Source organism: Mustela putorius, unplaced genomic scaffold (genome assembly GCF_011764305.1).
Source record: "Mustela putorius furo isolate JIRA1106 unplaced genomic scaffold, ASM1176430v1.1 tig00000224_pilon_pilon_pilon, whole genome shotgun sequence".
Taxonomy (NCBI): Eukaryota; Metazoa; Chordata; class Mammalia; order Carnivora; family Mustelidae; genus Mustela; species Mustela putorius.
In genome coordinates, this window is record NW_025421321.1 from 14984641 (window position 1) to 15008058 (window position 23418).

Sequence of the window (23418 nt, forward strand, 5' to 3'; positions counted from 1 at the left end):
ATATTTAAATATAGATATAGGCTATAAATAGTAATTGTATAAAAATGTCACAAGTTTTATTCCCAAGCTAGGTAATTACACTCAATAGCATCCATACCTTTAAAGCTTCTCTTCTATCCTAGCTCCCTCCCCGGCCACATAATAACTCTTCTGTGTTTTACATCAGTCTTTCATCTTGTTTTTACCAAAATTTTACCACCCATGTATATATCATTAAGCAATATATTATTTACTTTGACATGATTTTAAATTTTATATAAATAGTACCATATGTATTATACAAATTTACTACATTTTATTAATGCATTCTCCTGTTGAGGGACTTCTTTTTTCTAAATAAATCATGCTGATGTGAACATTCTCATATATATCTCTTCTAATGGACAGGTCTGAGATACTATGGTAAACAAAAAAGTAGAATAGCCTTGTTATAAAGTATGTGCATCTTCAACTTAACTAGGTGATGGCAAATAGATTTTTAAATTACATTACCACCAATAAATTTTGAAGAGTTGTGTATTACATCATCACTATAACTTGCTATTGTCAGATTTTAGAGGTTTATGGAATATAAAGTGGTATCTTGTGGTTTCATCTTGCATTTTTCTGGTTGCTAATGCAACTGAGCATCTTTTTACATGTTTATAACAATTCACTTCTCCCCTTCTGTGAAATTCCTGTTCGTGTTCTTTAGTTTTCTGTAGGGCTGTTTGTCTTTCTCCTATTGATTTTTTAGGACTTCTTTGTGTATTTTAAATGTTAATAATTTACTTGTTATACACAGCTTTAAAATTTAAAGTATAACTCTAGAGGGGTTAGAGGAGATACTGTCTGTGCTGGGATAACTGGGTAGTTACATGCAGAAGAATGAAGCTGAACCTACTTCTTTATACCATATGCAAAAATTAGTTTAAAATGGATCAAAGACCTAAATACAAAAACTAAAAAGAACAAAACTCTTAGAAGAAAACACGAGGTAAATCTTTGTAATCTTAGATTAGGTAGTGGTTTCTTAGATCTGGCACTCACAGCACAAGCAAAGAAAAAATAGATAAATTGGACTTAATGAAAATTTGAAACGTGTCAAGGATGTCCTTAAGAAAGTGAAAAGACAACCTGTAGAATGGGAAGCATATTTGGGGTTCCTTTATCTGAGAAAGGACTTATATCTAGAATATATAAGGAATTTTTACAACTCCCTAGTAAAATGATATAACCAAATTTAAAAATGGACAAAGAATCTGAATAGACATTTCTCCATAAAAGATAAATGTGAAAAATAATCACATGAAAAGATGCTCCACATCATTAGCTGGTAGGAAAATGCAAATCCAAATTACAATGAGGAAGCACTTCACACCCAGTAGGGTGGCTATAAACAAAATAAAAGCAGAGCCCTTACACGCTGCTGGCAGGAATATAAAATGGTACAGCTACATTGGAAAACAGTCTGGCAATTCCTTAGAAAGTTAAACATGGCATTACCATATGATCCTACAGTTCCACACTGAGGCTGCTGTAACAGGATACCATAGCCTGGGTGGCTTCAACAACAAACATTTAGCTCTCATGGTTCTGGAGGCTGGGAAGTTCAAGATTAAGGTGTGAGCAGTTTCAGTTTTTGATGAGAACCCTCTCCCTTGCTTCAGACAGCACCCTTCTTGCTCTGTGCTCACATGGAGGAGAGGAGGCCAGCTCTGGTCTCTCTTCCCCTTCTTAGAAGGACTCTAATCTCGTCATGGGGGTCCCACTCTCACAATCTCATCTAAACCTAATTTCCTCTTAAAGACTCCCATTTTCAAATATGGGACTTGGGGCTTCAAATAGAAATTTGGGGAAGGATGTAAACATTTAGTCCATACTGGACATACATTGAGAGAAATGAAAACTATGCCCAAACAAAGACTTGTATGTGAATGTTCACAGAATTATTCTTAATAGGCAAAACATAGGAACAGCTCCCATGTCTATTAACTGATAAATGGATAAATAAAATGTGGTGTGTTCATACAAGGGACTGTTTTTCAGCCATAAAAAGGAATGAAATACTTGTATGATCCAGTGTGGATGAACTTTGAAAACACTGCTAAGTGGAAGAAGCCCCATATTTTATGATTCTGTTTATGTATGTTCAGAATAGGCAAATCTGTAGACTTAGAAAATAGATAAGTTTTTGCTTAGGGCTGGGGATGGTGAGAGATGCAAGGAGGGGAGTGACTGATAATGGGTAAGGGTTTTTTTGCGGGAGGATTAAAATGTTCTAAAATTCACTGTAGTGATGATTGCACATATCTGTGAATATACTAAAAACCACTGACTTATATACTTGAAATGTGTAAATTGTGTGGTATGTGAATTATACCTCAAGAAAGGCATTGTTTAAAAAAACCACAAAACAACAACTGTTCAAGTAGCCCATGGTACATGGGCCTGGGGTCTGGTTCCCTAGATAGAGGATGTCTAGGAGGAATTATTCAGAGTCATTGCTCAAAATGGATCCAGGAACTTAGGGAAAGACCCAGTTCTGCTTTCTTGACTGGAAATGCATAGCAGGCTGGATCACTTTGAAAATTTCTTTTTTAATATAAAACCTCTAACACAGTTGAGTTGAGCTGGATTTTTCTGTGGGGACTGTTAAGCTATTCACAAATTTATAAATGTGTTTTTAAGCGGGCATTACTTTGGTTTTTTGTTTGCTTTTTCTAGTCATCAAATGCTTGTTGGAAAATCTTGAGGAAGAAGTATCTCAGGCGGAAAATTCTCTCCTTCAGGCAGCAGCATCATTTCCACTGTATGGGCGAGTTCACTGTATCACCGGAGCTTTGCAGAGGTTATCTCTAAAGTAAGTGTAGCCACAGCTCTCTCCTGAGCATGCGTGTCTGAACTTTAAACCCTTATTGGATTGTGTCCTGGGAAAGGAGTATATTGTCTTAAAGATAATTAAAAATTAGATTTTAAAAATGTACACTTATTTTTATATCTTAAACATTTCATAGATTGCACAATTTTAAAATAGATTCTTTTATGTAATTTTCATTTGAAAATTTTGAATTTTGCTTTTAGTGTAAATTTCCTTACCATCCTCGTTGCAGCAGCCTGCGGTTGGTGAGCGAATGGACACCTGTGGTAGAGAAGCTCCTTTTGATGTCTTACAGGCTTTCTGCTGTGGTGTCTCCTGTCATTCAGAGCTCCTCCCCAGAGGGCCTTATCCCAATGGACACTGATTCAGGTCAGCAAATGAAAAAAGCTAGAATTCCTGTATTTTTGCTCATTGTGCCTCTCCCTGCCAAATCATTTCTTTGGGAAGATACAGAAACTAATAGGTGGGTCAAGAAGCTATTTATTATGGTTAGTAATATCTTCTGCCATTTTAGTAATGTCTTTAACTCTTAAAAAATAACCAAAACAAATAAATGAACCGGGTGATGAACAAGATACTTCCTCTTCTGGGGTAAATCAGATATTCTAATATTGTCATTTCAGAGCACCACCTACCAGGTAGCTGCTGGGGCTGGGAGAGTGAGCAATAAATTAGGAGGTGGGGTTTAGTCAGAGATGGAAGCTTATTAGGAATCAGGAATGGGCAAAGGGCATTTGACACACAGAGACTGTTTAATTAAAATAAAAAATAGGAGGAGATACTCAAAATGCCCCAAATTGAACTCATGAACTTTCATCTGCCTTTTCCCTCCCAAGCCCTGTGTCTTTGCAAATGGCCCTAACAAAGGTCTGTTTGTGCAAGTCAGGAGCCTAGCAGTGCTTGTTGTCTCTCTTCTGTTCCTTACATATCTTGCTTGGCTTCATGTTCTTTCAGTGGTACCCCTTAAATATTTTTCAAATCTCTTTTGTTTTTATCTGCCACCCTCTTACCTTCTCCTAGGCCTTTATCTCTCTTGTTTGGATGACTCTAGGGATCTCCCAGCTGGTTTCACCCCCATCTACTCTTATCAGCTCCTTCCATTTTCTTTTTATACTATATCCCCAGCAATCTTTCCTACTCATGTCATTCATCATGCTTCCCATAATCTCTGCTTAACCCTTGTGCTCTGCCCCACTCCATTTGTTTAAAATACTTGAGCGACCTCAGACCAGGTCCTGTAGTAGTTGGGCTCCTGCAACCTTGTGGGTCTTACTTATCCCTTTTTCTTCCCAAAGTGTTCTTCATGGATTTATTGTGGTTTAAGAGGGATACTTTCCTCTGTTGTTCTTAGCAAGTGCCTGGTAGAAGTAGGTATACAATAAATATTTGTTACCATGAAAAATCAATGGGTGAGCAGTTCCAGAAAGGATAGGAACTAAACCCAGTGCGTGGGATGCTGTAGGTGGCATATATATACCTGTCCTGTAACAGCCAGAAGGGATTGTCTGGGAAAGGTGTACGTTTAGTGTTAAAATAAAGTTTGTGAATGCATTTGAGGAGTGCACATGAGAGGCTTGTACTAAGAACACACTGAGTGTATCATAAACACCCAATTAAAGTAACTTGGAGTTGCACGTTTGCATAGAAAATGTTGGGTTTTGTTCTTTACTAAAAATGAATTGGCAGTGGGGCGCCTGGGTGGCTCAGTGGGTTAAGCCGCTGCCTTCGGCTCGGGTCATGATCTCAGGGTCCTGGGATTGAGTCCCGCATCGGGCTCTCTGCTCAGCAGGGAGCCTGCTTCCTCCTCTCTCTCTCTCTGCCTGCCTCTCTGCCTACTTGTGATCTCTCTCTGTCAAATAAATAAATAAAATCTTAAAAAAAATAAAAAAATAAAAATAAATGAATTGGCAGATTGGTGACGGTTTATGATAGTAAGACACAGTTATTTGTTTATTTTGGCTGGTAGTCTACCAAAACTTGAATACTTGTCATCCGTCATGGGTGGGGCCTATAGCATATGCCAAAATTCTATTATTAAAGTTTTAGAATGTCTTTTGGTCTCAAAAATAGTCTGTGGCCCTTAGACTTTTCCTTGATTTTGCCTTTTCTTTTTACCTCGGGTTGTCTCCATTATTCCTATTTCTGTCCTGCATTATCTACCATGCATTCTGAATTCCTTGAAAATGTTTCCTCTGAAAGCCATAAAAACTAATGGGTAAAATTTTATTCTGCTCATCCTTTTATTCTTCCATGGTTTCTCTTTGGAGCCAGTGTTACTTTTTCATGATTGTCAAAATATGTTTTGGCAATATTTTCATGGAAGCCCTAAGTGAACATAAGGTGTTTGAGTCATTTTGACAGCACGTAGGGTCTTTGTATCTCCTATAAGACCTAAAATGTAAGTGTATCTAGGGACTCCTGGGTGGCTCAGTTGGTTGAGCATTTGCCTCTGGCTTGGGTCATGATCACAGGGTCCTGGGACTGAGTCCCTAGATGGGCCCCTTGCTCAGTAGGGAGCCTGCTTCTCCCTTTGCCTGCCCTTCCCCTGGCTTGTGCATGTTCTTTCTCTCTGACAAATAAATAAAATCTTCTAAAAAAAAGTAAGTATCTAAAAAAAGTATCTAATAGATTTATAAAATACCCGTTGTTTGATTTTTTTAAAAATTGGTTTCAAGTTACTAGCTGTTGTTATTTTTTTTCTTAAACTCTGTGAGCCTGCCTAGCTCTTCATTACATCATCATCTGTTCATTCCTTTAACCCATGTTACTGAGCCTCTGCTATGAGCTGGTTCCTGTTGTAGGTGGAGACTCAGCGTGAATAAAGTGTCGCATTCATAAAGCTTACTTTTCCTAATTCATTGAGTGCTTAAGAATAAAAATGAAGTTCAATATAATACAAGGACTGTAAATCATACTTAGAAAGCAGTATATTACCTAATGCATTTTGAAGATAGCTAAGGTGTCTTCATAATATTCCTGAGCTATAAAAGGTTTTTTTCTTTATTTTTAATTGAAGTACAGTTGATAATACAATATTGTGTTAAAGATTGTTTTGTTGTTGTGGTTTCTTACCTCTTAAAATCAAATTGCCTGAAGTTTAGTTTTCTTTTCTCACATGACTGAGCACCGTATTTGCGATCCTTAGACAACACTAAGGAAAGCAGTGTAAAGAGAAAAAGAAAGTAAAGTGATGTAAATGAGAGAGTGGTCTTTGTCCTGTGGAGAGTTTTTGTTGTGTTGTTTTGTCTTGTTTTCAACCAATTTAAAATTTTTGCCATATTTTAAAAGCACACTCAAGTGTCATGAAGACCTTAATAATTTTTACATTATCTACCCCATAAGTCCCTTGTAATAGAGCTGATTTTTAAGTATTCAAAATTTTAAAATTTGGAGCACCTGGGTGGCTCAGTCGGTTAAGTGTGGCACTCTTGATTTTGGGTCGTGTCATGATGTCAGGGTCATGAGATTGAGCCTCCCCACTGAGCATGGAGCTTGCTTAAGATTCTCTCCCTCTCCCTCTGCTCTTCCCCCTCCCACCCCTGCTCATTCATATGCATGCACGCACAGCCTCGCACTCACTCACGCTCTCTCTCTCTCTCTCAAAAATAAAATTTAAAAAATTGAGGGCAAATACTCTCAAGGGAAATCTGCATGGGCTGCAGAACTGTGGTTTATGCACTCCCTTCTCTCTCCCTCAGAGTCAGCAAGCCGCTTACAGACGATTCTGAGTGAGATTCAACCACGAGATACTAATGATTACTTCACTCAAGCCAAAATTCTCAAAGAACGTGATAGCTTTGATTTGGAGGACTTGAATGCCAGTGTGCCAAATCTTGGTGCTTCTGCAGAGACCAAAGGTAGCACGTATAAAATCAATATTGTATTACTGTAATTGGTGTTCAGTGACATCATATACAAAATGTTCTTTTTACATAGGAAATCAGGATGCATAGGTTTGCAGAACATTTCTAGATAATAAAGTCTTGGAGCTTGTCCGTGATTTATTTTGGAGAATCTGTATCTAAGACTTTTACCAGAAAATGGTGCACCCCAGGACATTAATATATAAGGGGCTACAACAGAAAGCCTTTGAGTGGGAACACCTGTCTTGGCAGCCAGGTGGTGTTCAGTCAACTTGGGTTTGGGCCACAGTGCTGTGGTTCTCTGCAGTGAGAGTCCTTACGGTCAAGAAATCATGTCCTTTGATTTCTGAAGGGAAATCAGCCTTATTACTCAGTAAAGCATGAGCTGCTTTATTGTATCAAGCCTCTGAAAGTTGTATTCTACTGCTTGTTTTCTCTTTAGTTGTTATTTTATCATTTTCTATAATGCTGTAAAGTGTCATCAACAGTAATAGCTTAGTGACTTAGTACATATTCTACTTTCTCCACTAGGTGGAGATATTCTCTTATAAAAATTTCTCGTCATTTTTTAAACTACACAACATAACATCTAAATACATGCTTGTTGTAATAGTTTGAGGCAATAGCGAGGGAAATTTGAATTAAAAACAACTTAAAACCTTAATTAAAATTTCAATTCAGTGTTTACATTTTACCTTAAAAAAAAGAACAACAAACAAAATTAAAGATCTTCATTGACTCCCCCAAGCCACTTCTTCTCTTTGAAGTGTATTTGCTTTTAGATTTATTCTGTATATTGATGGGTATATGCATTTACTCTTTTAGTTTAGTGGGCATTTAAAAAACACAAATGGGTTGCTTTGTAACTTGCCTTGGATTTTTCTTTAATGTTAATACTAAAATACTCTAAAAACTAGAAAAAGAGAGGAAGCATAATTGGTGTTTATTGGCTATGGAATTTAAATATAGTTTGAAAGAAAATTTATATTTTCCTTTGATTTTAAGTTTTATCCTGCCCCTTTGCTGATAAAACAGCTACCCTCACCAAGATGAGTAATGAAGTGTATTTATAGTCGGAATTTGTTTCATTCATTTCTGAAAGTTAGACTTAATTTTTGAAATGGTATTGTGTTTTATTTTAAAATTTATTTTGAGGGGCACCTGGGTGGCTCAGTTGGTCGGGTGACTGCCTTTGGCTCGGGTCATGATCTTCAGGGTCCTGGGATCGAGGCCCGCCTCAGGTTCTCTGCTCAGCAGGGAGCGTGCTTCTCTCTCTTCCACTCTCCCTACTTGTGCTCTCTCTCTCTGTCAGAAAAATAAATAAAATCTTAAAAAATTTATTTTGAAAATAGTACATTAAAAAATACTTAGCATGAATCTTAGAGCACATGCTCAACAAATGTTAGTTGTTTTATTATGAATAAATAAAACGATTGATTTGTTCATGTAGATTATTCTTGGGGAAATGATGAATAATCTTATTCTAAGAAACCTGGGATGTGAGTAATCAAGTGTCTAGTGTTGCAATTGATCCTTTTTTTTTTTTTTTTAAGGTAAAGAAAGAAAAACATGTGATGTAACTGCTCAGATGGTGCTGGTATGTTGTTGGCGAAGTATGAAGGAAGTTGCTTTACTTTTAGGCACACTGTGCCAGCTTCTCCCTATGCAGTCTGTGCCAGAATCTTCCAATGGATTATTAACGGTGGAGCAGGTAGGGTAGATATTTATTCCGCCTGGCATAATTTCTGGTTATATAACTCCATATAAAAAAGATGAGTTTTGAACTTTTCTTGAATAAAATCATACAGATGTCAACTGAAGGAAATTCATGGTAGTATAGAAATTAGACCTTGCAGTATATTTCAAAACTGTGGCATTTTTGGAAATAATTTTATTTTTCTAAGTTAGAAATAACTGTAGGTTTTACCTTCTAACTTCAGTATTGCATTTTAGTTTTTATTCTTCCATTTAACACGTATAAATTTAAATGAAATTGTCTGTTTAGTAAAACTCCACAAACCTCTTAAATTTCATGAAGGAAAAAAAGTAATGTATTGGTTGATTATAGATCTCTTGTTTCCCACTACACTGATAATAAAGTTGTAGTCACTTTGGTTTTTTAGCTGACTTTTATTTTAAGACCACAAAATCAGTTCACCATCTGGGACTGTTCAAGTGACTGGAGTGCAGTGTTTACAAGAAATTAGCTTACCACAAGCATTTCATTTGGAAATATTTTAGATTTATTAGATTTCTGTTTTTAATTGATTCCCTCTTCCTTTCCATATGGTTTCAACAAATCTATTTCCCACCATTTTCCAGCAAAGATATATACCACGTACTTTCATTTTTAACCTTTTTCAAATAAAGATAATTTTTCCCCCTAGGGTGTTACAACATTTAAGAACAAAACAAATATTGTAGTACACTAAATGCTGATTATTTCTATAATAACCATGTGACTAGTTCCATGGAAATAATGCTAATATTTTTATTCTCACACTCTGTGGCCATGTGCTTGCATCTGGTTAACAGCTGGGCCTGTGATGTTGCAAGGCCCTGAGATGGAGACCAGCCGAGGGGAACAGTACACTGTCGGCATCATTGTTTTCCTTATTCTCTTCCAAATCAAATAGGCGTCAGTGTTCTAGAGTTACTTGTAGTCATTGCTGGTGACCAGCTGGAGTGCCAGTGCCAACATCTTTGCTGAGGAATCCAGCTATGATTAATGATTACTTCACAGATGTTCACCGTCTTACTAAGAAGTAAACATGTGCTGAAGTCTCTTCACTGTTCATCTCCTCTTTTCAAGGACAAGTTAAAACATCTAGTTTTGGGGGCTGTGTTGGATAGCATTTGAAAAAAAAAATTCAGGGAAACAGATTTTGCTTTTACTGTAGTTGAGAAAGACCTGAAAGCTTCCAGTGAAAACCGTCTGGCCTTGACATCTTTTCCAGAGCACCCAAATCTTTTGAATTTAATTTATGTGGGAGAGCCATGTTGGAACTGAGAATTCATATGAAATAAAAGAGATGTTTGTAAAACAAGAACCAACCCCCTGCAAAACAGCAGAAACAATAACAGAGAGGCTCTTATAAAGCAAAGAACTCTTGTAATGACTGTTTTCTTGAATAAGACATAGAGTCTTATTTTTCTGTAAAATATTAGTTTCTACTCTAGTGAGATTCAGTCATTTTCCCATGTCACTGTTCACATGGTGACATCACATTTTTGGTTTGAGGAGAAACTAGCTACTGAACGAGCAATCAAGAATGTATGGAATAATACTGTTCCAACCTTGAAACCCTGCTCCCTGTGGAAGACTTTTCTTGATTCTGGTGTCTTTAACTAGACGAATTGCCTTAGTTTAGGAACATTTAGTCAATGAAAATCAAAGTCATCAGGAAATTAGCATTATTCATATTGCTAGAATATTCCGACTTTGAAACATCAAATTCTGCTCCATGAAATTCTTCTAAATTAAAAATAAAACCATGTACTTAAAGCTTTTGAGAGTTAAAAATATGTCCATGATGGAGAAGAAGGAAATTTCCTTTGCAGTGGCTGGGCCATGCCTGAGGTCCACCTTCCTTCTGAGGGCACAGTCACCATTACAACATGACATCTTTTGTGCATCTAGCAGCAAAACTAAGAATTTAAAAGTCAGTACCTTAGGTGAGGGTGACCATAACAGATGTGCACAGACAGGGGCAGGGAAGTGACTTGTAGGCAGGAGTCACTTTGGGGGAGAACCTGGGACTTGGATTTCTTATTCCTAAGAATAATAATTAACAACGGTGCTCTGCTTTTCTCTCGAGGGATGAAGGAGGCTGTTCCATACAACCTAAAATACTGACACTCAACCCAATGTTTCTTTTACTCTCCATTTGCCCTTTACTCTTGAAAAAGTAGGATGATTCTATTGTAATTTAAAATGTGATGCTTCAAATGCAGGCAACAGGGAGGATTTCTATAGCCCAGTGCCTTCAATCCCATCCTCATTTGAGGGCCATTTGTTGAAGTGGTGGCCTCTGAAATCCTGCATTCACGAAGGTAGTTTCTAAGCAGCTAGCAGACAGTGAGATACATTTTGAAGATTACAGTTTACTGTGGAACGAGAAAGACCGGTGCCCATTTGTGACTGAGTATTCAGTGCTATATTCACAGACTATTAGAGCTGGAAGGATCACGGGGATGATAGAATTCAACCCTCTTGCACCAGGGCAAACTGAAGCCCTTGGGCGTTACCTGGTTTGCCCAAGATCACAAAGCTGGTTTGTGGCAGTTGCGGGACAGGAACCCAGCTGTCCTTTCCAGCCTGCGTTCGGACACGGCACAGTGCTGCCTTTGTTCTGATCTGCTCATTTGATTTTTTCTTTAAATTTGATTTTCCCTTTTCCCCCTACCCAACCAGACTTTAACAAGCAAGAGGACGGTAAGGCAACTTGCTACTGAGCTTTTTAGCAAATGATTCATTTCCCTAAATTACTTCTTGTGAAGCCGTGTGTCCTCCACGGCTTTAGCAAGAGGAAAATGGGTTCATTCAGAGGCATGTCTGACTTTCCTCCTGCAAGGTAATCACCTAATGAAAGGTTCTTTCATAATGTCCCTGTACAAGAGGCAGAGATAAAACCAACTTGGAGGGATGTAAGTCGAGACCCTTAAAGAGTGGGCTTTACACACAACCTTATCTCACAGCTTCCTGGCTGGTGTGTGTCTAGGTTTCAAGCTGGGTGTTTTGCTGATGTAGAGCTTATGCTTAATGCATTTTGTTGGTCCTCTTTCCAAGGGATGTTGGATATGCAGTGCCTGCTGATTTTTTTTTTTTAAAACAACTTCCTCTTTCTGGAGTATCAATTCATATGTTCATATATTTCCTATATATAAATTCATATATTTATATATTTCAATTATATTATATATTATATAATATATTTTAATTCATATATTTTTATATTTCAATTATATTATATATACTTATATATATAATATTTCTATTTATATATTATACTTTTCCTTAGTATTCCTAAAAAGAAGCTTTGGGGTAGATTTGTCATACCTGCTTTCTCCTTCCTGTAATTATCGCCACAGAAATCACCTGAATAAAAATAATTGCCAACAATTAGAAATTAGCTACTTTTTAAAAACTTCCTAAGGTAGAGTCTGTTGTGATTTTTAGGATGGCTAAATGGGTTTACACATTTTTCTCAGTGTCTTATGTTACTATGTTGGATTGTCCATTCTGGACTACAACAGGGGATATATTTTTATTAGCACCTGTGAGTCTTAAAGAAATTGCCTTTTGTATTTTGCCAAAGTTGATTTTTTTAGAAATTATGAATAAGTATTCATTGAGTTGTACTGGATACAGGTTACAATTTTTAAGCTGTGAAATGGAGTTAGACATGTCTTTTAGTCACCTGTTTATTGATTGCCATAGTCCGTCAACACAAGAGTGTTGTGGGAACATAAATAAATGTAATATGTGTTTCTCTGACCGAAAGGCTTAGAAATGTAATAGGGATATAAGATAAATTCATTTTAAAAAGTTAGACTGAAGGACACCAGTTAAAATGGCACATGGTTAAGAATTTGCTAGAAAGCAAAGAGTAAATTGCTGGTGAGATGTCTAAATGCCAGAAAACTTTTTTTTTTTTATAAAGATTTTATTTACTTGAGAGAGTGTGTGTGCATGTGCTCATGCGTGAGCTGGAGGGGCCTGGGAGAGGGAAAAGAAGAAACAGACTCCCCACTGAGCAGGTAGCCTGATGGGGAGCTTGATCCCAGGACCTCAAGATCATGACCTGAGCCAAAAGCAGAAGCTTAACAGACTGAACCACCCAGGTGCCCCTAAGTACCAGAAAACTATTATCTTTGTTGTTATTATGTAGGGGAGCAATATTTGGGCTTTGAAGATTTCCCACCGTTAGTAAGAAATCCCTATAGTAGTGGATGTGCAGTTTAAAACATTAATTATCTTACTGTCTGCTAGACTTTTATAAACTGTTCTATTTAACCTAAGTGGAATTAATGACATTCCTAAGGTTATACGAAGTAGCTGTATCATAAAGTCAAAGTTAAAATTAAGGGCTTAAATCTCACTATTTGATGATACAAAATGAAAGCAAAACAGACATTTACTGTTTGCTAGTCTACCAGGTGCTCTGCTAAATGCTTATATGTGTAATCTGACTTATTTCTCAGAATAACCCTGTGAAGTAGGTTCTAGTTGTAGCCCCACTTCACAGGTGAATGAATGAACGGCTTCATTATGTTCTACTGGCAAGGAGGCTGGATAGGGTTCCTGAACTCAGCCCTCCTGGCTCCAGGGTATCACAGCTGAACCACCACATATGGTTTTTGTAGAAATGTTCCTCCAGTACTTAAATCCTCTTTGGCTTATCTGCTTTATAATAAGTGGAATTAGCCTCGATTTTTCAGCTGTCTTTCTCTATAAATAGAGGACAAATTTTTAAAAAATGTATTTAGATTTGCCCTTTGTGGGTTTTAGGCTCTAGATGAGCATTTAGCACCCCTAATTTGTCCACTCGTGAATTGTAGATGCCTTAAGACATGGCATGTAGCTGTTTTCCCCTTTGGAAATTTATATCCTATAAACCCAGAAAGCATGTTAATTGGCCTGTAGAAATGGGTTTTATGAAAATTTAGAACCAGGATCTGCTCAATTTAAAAAGGTAGTGACCAGAATTTAATTTTAAGTCTAGAAATCAGTGTGCCTCCCCCACCTTTTTTTTCTCTTTTACCTTAATTCCCTTAAAAAAAAATCTCGAGACGCATGTTATTCATTAAGAAAATAACACATGAAGACATCATCAGTGTTTTTGTGAACTTTAGATAGGACCTTAGTAGTATCTAATAAAAGGACAATTGGATCAGAGCTTTCAGAGGACTTTTGCATTTTTAAAAAAATTTAAAAATTCTATTTCTGATTCTGGCTGTTGTCATTAATATTCTAAGTTGTTTGGGTAAAATCTGTTGTTTGTGTTTGATTATCCAATGGGGGGGTGTCAGCATGGCCTTTTCCCCTGTCCATTTGCTCGTAGACCACACTGCCTTGACTCCTCCTACCCTTGGTAGTGGAATCCATGTCCAGCTTGCAGCCCTATCTTCTACTGTTTTCTAGTATGAAACCTTAAGGTCATGCAGCCAGGTCTGCTGATGTTCACTTATATATTCTGTGTTCATTCATATAGAAAGATCCAGTAAAGTGTCTGGGCAGTAGCAGGGACTTAATAAATGTTTATTCATACCTTCTAGTCCCCCAGCCTCTTCCCATGTTCGTTACCCTCTTCCATTTTGGTCTCCCCAAGTATATCTAGTTCAAAGTCTAAACATGAAGCTTCTTGTAATAATTTATTCCAGAGCAGAAGGATCTTTCATTTCTTGGAGCTCTTAGGCGTCTGATGATGTGTACCATTCAGCAAATCGGTTTTGTCTGAACTGAAAGCCTCTTGAGGACAGATGTCTTGTTTTGCCCCTCCCTGTCTACCCTAGCACTAAGCTGCTAAGTATTTGACTGGGTGCTAAAGAAATATTTACTGATTAGCAGACCTTGTATACTCTCTTCAAAGGCAAAAATTCATAGTATTACCTAGGCGAGTTTGTTGGGAGATTATGTTCAAAATGAAATGAGGGAAAACTCTACTTCTCACTTGTGTCCTTAGCACCTCAATCTGTTTCCTGAGGCCAGGATTACCTAAAATTGAGGTCAACCCTTGAGAAGACCATCTGTTTGTCACACTTCTGAGATTTTTTATTTTGTTCTATGCTTGTTGGTTAGGTTTCTTTAAACAGGGTAAAGGAAGCTGAAAATCAAATTTTTGCCTAAGATCTAGATGGTGAACTATTCTAAGTTCACAGAGAAGCACTTGAACAGTTAACATTTTTGTTTTCCTGAAGTATGTTTTACTATCTGTAACATTTTAGAAAAAAAAAAGTTAGATTCCATCTTTATGACTTGCTGTTTTAAATTTTCTTAATAAACCTATTACCTATTCTTAGAAATCTTTTATTTCTCTAATAATGGAAGTGATAGTCATAACAAGTTAGCTAAGTGGAGTTTCTTCTGGCCCTCATTTTGTGGGATTATTGAGCTTTAGATCTATCTTGGGGGTTAAGTTCAGGTTAAAGGCTTGAGAATTCTGGTCAAAATATACTCTGAAATTACTGTATTGAAGAGAAAATGATAAAGCTTATCCTGACTGGTCTTGACAGGCAGTAGTATGTGCTCTTTAAAAATTTTAAAAATTAAGCATATCATCAGATCTATACCTGAAAACTTCAGCTGAAGAACATGACCTGTCACTCTTGGGTTATTAAAGTGTTAAAATTGAAAAAGTCCTATTATATATTGGTTTTCTGGTTCTTTATTATATATCTGCTTCTTATTTCTCTAAATATATTGCTTGTTATCTCTCTGTGATCAGATATATTTTAAGTATGGAGTACATCTTTACTTTTCCTCTATTTGGAAACCCAGAGCTGAAATGGATTATAGGTTATGGGCCTATTCTGAACTTTTAGGTTTATTAACTTATTTTAATATACAACCTTTGAAGCAAGTATTATTGTTACCCCCAGTTTATAGATGAGGAAACTTGCCCATGGTCAAATGTTTAATTACACCTTGTACTGTTATCTCACATGTGTGCAGAACACGAATCTAATCACTGTGCTGAGATAGAAGGTGTTTTAGGTGAGCATATCCGAGCTATCTTGGGACAGCTTGCCTTTCCACCATACTGTGATCTACTGGGGAGACTTGGATCAAGAGAGCCAAGGATAGGTTTGGTCCTGAGCCTTATACAAAATTTGAATTTTCTAAAATTGATAGCCACCAAATGATTTTAGTATAAAACTAGCCCAATTTACCGGTTAATTCTGCACAAAACCTCATCAACAACTAATTGTTAGTCTTGCCTTCTTCAAAATAGTGATATTTGTTATTTGTCCAAACTTGCATGCAGAAAGGCAACATGTAGGAAAGTGATTTGGCAGCATTCTGGAAAATGCCGTGGCTCTACCTCCGAGTGAAGCCTGTCAGTTTTCAATTTTCAGGACTCCCTTTGCACAAGTCTTGCATTGCCACTAATAATTGTTTATCTCTAAATGGTAATTATTGGGAGTTTTACTATTTAATGGACTGGAGTTTCAGTTTGGGAAGTTCTGTAGATGGGTGGTGCTGATGGTCACACAACAGCATGAACAGACTGAGTGCCATGGAACTGTACACATTAAAAAATGGTAAATTTTCGGGGCTCCTGGGTGGCTAGTTGGTTAAATGTCTGCCCTCAACTCCCATAATGATCCCAGCATTCTGAGATGGAGCCTAGGATCAAACTCCCTGCTCAGTGGGGCGTCTGCTGCTTCTCCCTCTGCCTCTGTCCCTGGCTTGTGCTCTTTCTCTCTCAAATGAATAAATAAAACCTTTTTTAAAAAATGGTAAAGTTTGTATTATATATATTTTAACCACAGTAGAAAAATTTATTTATTTATGTATTAAAAAAATAACAGAAAAAGATAATTATTTCACCCAGGCCTAGGTGTGTGAGGCTTGTCACCTTGTGCAATTTGCTGTTGGTGTTGAATGATATGAACTGGCATAGGGAGGCAGTTCTAGTTTAATAGTTAAAGACATCCACTGGCGCCAGACTGCGTTTATGTACTGGCTCTACTACTTACTTGCTGTGTTACCTTGAATAAGTTACTTGGCCTTTCTGGGCCTCTTCCCTATTGGAAAGTAGAGATGATAATAGTACTTATTTCATGGAATTGCTTTGAGGATTAAATATGATATTATAAAAACACTTAAAATACGACCTGTCACAAAGTCAATGCTAAATGGATAAAGATCTAGTTCTGAGCTCTTAATGGTGATACTGACATAAATGGATCTGTAAATGTAAGTAAGCATAAATCACACATTTATTTTTTTATTTTGTTTTAAAGGTAAAAGAAGTAGGAGATTACTTCAAACATCACCTCTTACAGTCCAGGCACAGAGGAGCATTTGAACTTGCTTACACTGGCTTTGTGAAACTTACTGAAATACTAAACAGGTAAACAAAACAAATATCCTCTGTGTACATTTTTAAAAGACTAAGTGTACAAACTATGTGCTCAAAGTGAAATTTACTTGTGCCTTTTAATGTTTAAAAGAATAAGACTTAGTTGCTTCAAACTCTTGGAAGAAATTGTTTTCTTAGGTTTCATTGTACGATTTACTGCAGATGATTGAGTGCAATGTCCAAACCAAGTTGTTCTCCCATTGAAAGGTGATTTGTAGCAAACTCAAAAAAGATTTTGCTAAAAATAGCTTTGGAGTTACCATTTCTTTTCATTGAATGAAATGACTGTTTTGTCTGTTTGAAAATTACTTGGCATTCAGGAAAAAATAAGCCTTCCAGTTTTCTGGATTTGTGTATGTTACAGACAGAGAAACACTTAAGGATTTTGTGTTTTTCTTCGTAATGTTATCTTATAGAAAATTTTAAAAGAACAGTAAATCGACCAAAAAGTATCAAAGATTTCCCCCACCCTTACCTGGAAGAATACTTAGGTAGATTTCATATATTTAGCCAAATGTGTTTTTTTGACATTATAGGTGGTGATAATTTCATTCATTCATATAATAGATTTCCTCCAAAGAGCTTGTAAGGAAACCTTAAATTACTTAATGACTAAGTGTTCATGGCAAGTGTTCTCTAAATAAAAGGTAGTATTTTCCAGGAAAACATTTCCATTGCCTGGAAACTTTTTGAAATGAAGCAGAGTTCTGCCAGTCTTGTAGCCTCAGCAAACATTTTATTTTGGGCTGGTAAGACATCTACTCCTTGAATATTTTTGAAACATTTTTTTCACACTCCTGGTAAAAACATTTATAGCACATTTTGCAGTTGTGGGCTGCACAGAATATCTGTAAATGATAAATTATAAAATGTCCCTGACATTAAAATGCTGATCTTGAAAATATTTTATTATCTTTTCAACTCTCTTTCCAGTGTAGACATGACTTAGGGATTTTTTTTTTTTGTCGTAACACAACACACTTTACTACCTTCAAATCAGTTATCAAATATATATTGAATACTAGTTGTGTGCTTAGTACTGTGTTTGGTTCAGAGGATATAGTACTTCTTTATAAGACAAGGGTCCTGTTCTTAAAGAGCTTATTGTTTAGTGTAGGAAATAAGCAGAGATGAAATTCAAAATATTTAATAGACAGTATGTCATGAGTACTGACTGGTCAGAACAGACACTGGTTGTGAGCACTCAACATTGCTGTACGTATGGATGTGTGTTAGCTGAATGCCAGCCTGGAAAGTGAGACCAACATACTTGAGCAAGATAAACAATCCAGTGTTATATTTTGGATAAAATTTATTAATTCTGTAGGAATAATGGAAAGAAAGCAACAGAGATAGGCTGGAGAGGAGGTAGCATTTACACTAATGTATGAGCAAGGTTTAAGTAGATAGCAGGAGAAAGGAGGAAATTTTGTGAGCAGATGTTCAGAGGCTAGAATCAGAATGGCATATTGTTAGGTGAGTAAATAAGTCATCCTTACTGTAGTAGTGGTGGTGGTGATGGTGATAGTGGTGATATTGGTGGTGATGGTGGTGATGGTGGTAATGGTGGTGGTTATGGTGGTGATGGTGGTGGAGATGTTGGTGGTGATGTTGATGATGGTGTGGTGATGGTGGTGGTGATAATTTTATTGTACAAACATTAATCTCCTTGACTCTGATCTTCTCATCCCTAAAGTAAGGAAAAGAATATTTGCCATATTGACAGATCTCTGGCAGTTGTTGTATAATCAAGTTTGCATTATAAAACTTTCTACAAATGGAAACCATCAATGAGACTGGTGTTGATTGTAGTGTTGGTATGCAAAAGTAGTTTTTAGGTCGAAACTATTAGGTTAGATAGATTGTAATGGCAGATTATAGTGAGGAGGCTCTGGAACCAGTTATAATGATCTAGATCTAAGGTGATGAGAGCTTCTTCCTCTGTTGATGGCCCTGGGAATGGAGGAGGGAAAGAAGTGGCATGTCAGTTAACATTCAGCTCCACATAGTAACAACTCCACTTACAACATATTAAATGCTTAGAAGGAAGCTGTGGATTTTATTCTACTTATATAATATGTTTCATGATTTTATGTGTTGAGAATTAGGGCAAGGCTCAGCTGGGTGATTCTTCTCAGTGTATTTACTAAGTACAGTTGGTGGCATTGAGTTGGCAGATGAATTGGTCAAGAGGATCCAGGACAGCTTATATTCATATTCATATTATGGCAACTTGGTAAGAAAACTGGAAGATTGGGCCAGGTTGGGACTACATGTTGTCTCTTAGCATAGGAGTCTTAAGGTAGTTGACATTCATGTATGGCAGCTGGCTTTCACCAGAAAGAGTTCCGAGAGAATCAGGCAGGAGCTTCGTGGTCTTTTTTCCTACCCTCCCTCCCTCCCTCCCTCTCTCCCTACCTTCCTTCCTTCCTCATGGTCTTTCTGACCTAGTCCCTGAAGTCTCATAGTATTGCTTCAGTCATATTCTTCCAGTTATAAGTGAGTCTTAAGGCTAGTTCACATTTGAGAGAGGAATTAGACTCCATTACGTGTTTGTTGGTGAAGTGGCAAGATCATCCTGTAGAAATACATGTGGGATGGATTGTTCCTGTGGTTTAATTCTTGGTGACCAGAACAACGGGATTAATGTTACCAGGCAGGGAAACTGAAAGAGGGAATTAGTTTGATAAAGATGAATACATTTGTTTTGTATGTGTTATGTGTGAGATGATGATAGCATATCTTGGTGCAAATACGTACGTCAGACTTGGAGATAGGGGCATTAAGTTTGGGAGATATAACAGAAACAGGGACGTAGGTTTAGGAGTTGTCATCATAACCACTGTAGTTAGTAGGATTGCAGTCTTCAGGGGACAACGTAAAAGGAGAAAAGAAGAGAGGACCAAGGACAGAGGCTTTTGAACAGCTATACTAGGTGGTTGAATGCTACAGTTGAAAGTATGCCAAGTACGTGGAGCAGGGAGACTAGGTAAGGCCCATGCCTGGTATCTCAGCCACTCCTAATCTGCTTTAAAAATCTCACGGTTGTCGCTGTTGGCTTTTAACCAACCTGTTATGGGTTCTCATTTGTTGCTTCCAAACCAAGTGGTTCTTGTCCCTTTGGAGACATTTCAGATCTGCTGAACAGAATGTTTTGGAGAGAACATCTTTACAATGTGTGTGGCTTCCTTTTGTTTGGTTTTTATTTTTAATAGAAAATGTGTTTCTTTTGGATCCTTTTGAAAGTTTTTTATAAGCCCTTAAGTTATGAAAAAGTTATTTTTCATACAACTTTTTAAAAAGTTTGCAGAAAGAAATCTGGGCTTTCATGAAAATCCACTGAAATGGAGGCCAACTGCTGGCTACCCCTTGAATTACAGCTGTGCTAGGGAAGGAGGCACTTAAAGAGATTAATGGATAAATAACTGAAGAGTTAAACATGAGCCAAATTGTTAGAATTGGTTTTTAATAAGATTATTCAAAATGTCTTCAAATGTAAACTAACTTTGCTATTAAACAATCACCTAAGAATAAATAGAAGTGGAGATGCTGTTCTTTTTTCTGGGCATTTTTTGAAAGCGACACTTACGTACAAACACACACACACACACACGCATAGTATGTTGAGTTAGTTTTTCAAAATACGATTTTCTTATATGGTGCTTTTTATCTAGATTTGATGAAACATGCATACTCTCTTCAAAAAACACAAGTACGTGCCTAAGCATTTGATTGAAGTGATTAGGTACTTTGAAGTCATAATTCAAAACTCAGGTTTCTGGTGAAATTTATATTTGCTTGTTTACCCTTTATGACCCTAGTATTTTAAGTTGTTCTTTCAGTGAAAAGCAACAGAATCTTAAAAGTAGGGTGTTAGGCCAGAGACTCTAGCTTTCATTTGTACAACCATGAATTAATCTTAACTATAAGGGGACTAAATTGTTGATTTTAGTTCTAAATGTAGAAGGGAGGTTCGTGAATGCATAATACTGTCTTATTCTGCATCTATTTGAATTTTTCTGCTTATTGAAATATAACTTAATCTCAGCTATTGATTGCAATAAGTAGAATCATTTTCAGTTATTGACCTGGAAAAATGAATTGCTGACATTTAGCAGTTTTTGTCCTAAAATGCTAGTGCTGACTCGTGGATGTCAACAGTGATGGTAGACAGAAGTAGTTTAAATATGTATTGAAAATTTCATCAGTTAATTACAGCCACTACAATCTAAATTCAATAGAAGACTTCTTATGAACAATTGAGTTACAATAATGAAAAAATAATTTCCTCTGCTTTATTAGAGAATGAAAGACCAAGTCTCTAAAGAATGTGCGATTGAGCAAGAAATAAGTGTGGAATGTAATGTATGAGATTTGGGGAAAAAGTCATTCAACTCTTAATAATATAAAATACAATCTTGTCTAAACCTTTATTCCTGCCTGCTTTGGCAAATGTGTCTAATAAGACACTTTTATTTCTGAGTGTCCTGTGAATTTTATTTAAAACCTTAATAATTAAATAAAGAATAACTGATGATCCACTCCGGGAAGCCATAGAGGAAATCCTTTAAATTCCCCATTTCTGGGGCGCCTGCGTGGCACAGTGGGTTAAGCCGCTGCCTTCGGCTCGGGTCATAATCTCAGGGTCCTGGGATCGAGTCCCGCATTGGCCTCTCTGCTCAGCCTGCTTCCCTCTCTCTCTCTGCCTGCCTCTCTGTCTACTTGTGATCTCTGTCTGTCAAATAAATAAAATCTTTAAAAAAAAAGAATTCCCCATTTCTGTAGCAGATTGAAAGGATTTGTGGAAAACTAGAATGTTGTAATATTAAATTCTGAGTCTTGGTGTTGTTGGTTTCTGGCCCCTAAATTGTTATTTTTAAGCCCACTGCATAGTTGAGTCAGGTATTACTTTTCTTTCCTGAACTTTGAATACTTACTTTTAAAGTTCTCATAGTAAGACTGAGTCATTTAGACAATACCAGAGGACTCTTGTTCTCCGTGATCAACCACTATGTCAGTTCTGCTAGCAAAGTCCCAAAGTTTTCAATATTAATTTTTCTCCTTGAGCACAGGGAATGGTTATATTAAATACTGAGAGACCCAACCATCTAATCTGCCCTTTTAACTACTTTTTAAAATCCACTGTATTTTGCCCTTTCCCTATGGCCTTCTTTTGGCAATTCAATTTAGATTTGGTCATTGTTGTTACTGCCTGTGCCTGCAGCTCAGGCTTCAGAATAGCCCCCTGATGTTTGAGCCTGCAGTAAACCTACACAGTATTTGATGGTGGAGAGGGAGTGAAGATGACTTCTGCTGATATGCCGCTTTGTCACTGGCTCTCATTTGGGCAAATCATTTTTCAGGCTTAAAATTTCTCCATGCTTCAGGGTCATGTTACCTTTTTAAAATGTGCGTGCGCATGCACCCAGTCTTCACGCACATCTGTCACTGTTTAGTTTAATTGAAATAATCAACATGAACCTTGAAAAAATAAACATAATACTTGACCAGAGAATGAATGGAGTGGAGACTGTAGTTTATGAAATAATTGGGAGATTGGGAAAATCTCTAAGTTAGGAAAAGTAACCATACTGAAAGAGTTGGAGGAAATGAAGATAACATTTCTCAATAAACAATAGTAATAAAACTAATCAGAACTCAACAAAAAAATAGCCCTGTGTGACCACACTTAGGTGGATGGACGAAGCCACTGGAAAGCCACTTTGTAGTCAGGGAACCTGATTTACTGGCACAAAATAGTCTAATGACCAATTAGTTGGGTATACAGCAGATGTAATTTGATTTCAGTCTGCGGGTTTTTCCGCTTATCTTAGAATACTTACCCACTTTGAGGGAGATAACTTTGTGGCTAGAAAGTGGACTAATCTGCTTATGAAACAGTAATTTGCTCCAGGGATTTGCTCTAGACAACACAAAGGCCTGAACAACAGCAATGGTCTGCAGTTAATTTCTGTTACTTTTAGCAGAGATTCAAGCTGTAGCACTTAACAGGGAAAGACAAAAACCAAAAAACACCCCCACCCAAGTCAGCCTTTTTTTTTTTTTTTTTTTTGACTGTTGAACAGGAGAGTCAGAATGGTCTGATTCCTCCCACTCCCCACCCTCACCCACCATCACCTCCCTCAGTGTTTAGAGGAAAGGATACTGAGGTATGAAGTAGAGCTGAGCTCGGTCTACCAGCCTTATTAACAAGAGGAAAGCCATTTAAGCTTCTGGGTGCTGCTGCCTCTCTGAGGAAGGGAGTGGGTTCAGCTCCCCGGGCCTCTTTCAGCTCTGAGCCTCCTGCTCATCGTACATGGCTGCTTTCGCGTCTCTGGCTGAGAAAACCTGGGGATTGGGTGCATGAAAGATTGAGGGGAGCTGGATCATTTTTAGTAAACTTCCTTTAGAACTGATAAACCATCTCTTAGGAGTATTTTGTGGATTAATAACTTTTAGTGAGAGTTTCTTATGAAGAACCTTGAATCCCATGTAAGAAATTTATAATTTGTATGATGTCCTCGGAGACTAAAGACACGGTAGATTTTGTATTAGGTTGACATGGGAGTGAGGGAAAACAACCAGTCCTTCAGACAAGGAGGATGTC

The 23418-nt window shown here is 37.1% G+C and overlaps 1 protein-coding gene across 7 annotated transcripts in view; it reads left to right on the top strand.

The window, feature by feature from the left end:
* THADA (THADA armadillo repeat containing) overlaps positions 1 to 23418 on the top strand; it is a 322081-nt gene that overhangs the window by 40367 nt on the left and 258296 nt on the right. For 5 of the 7 annotated variants that reach the window (XR_006606006.1, XM_013056339.2, XM_004752963.3 and 2 more), the window contains 5 exons: positions 2707 to 2842; positions 3093 to 3229; positions 6559 to 6720; positions 8277 to 8434; positions 16693 to 16802. Coding sequence is in view for 6 of the 7 variants with exons in the window: in XM_013056339.2 (XP_012911793.1) it covers positions 2707 to 2842; positions 3093 to 3229; positions 6559 to 6720; positions 8277 to 8434; positions 16693 to 16802 (703 nt within the window). In the remaining variant the exon portion in view is untranslated. The remainder of the gene's footprint in view (positions 1 to 2706; positions 2843 to 3092; positions 3230 to 6558; positions 6721 to 8276; positions 8435 to 16692; positions 16803 to 23418) is intronic. The other 2 variants (XM_013056342.2, XM_004752964.3) reach the window with 1 other exon arrangement.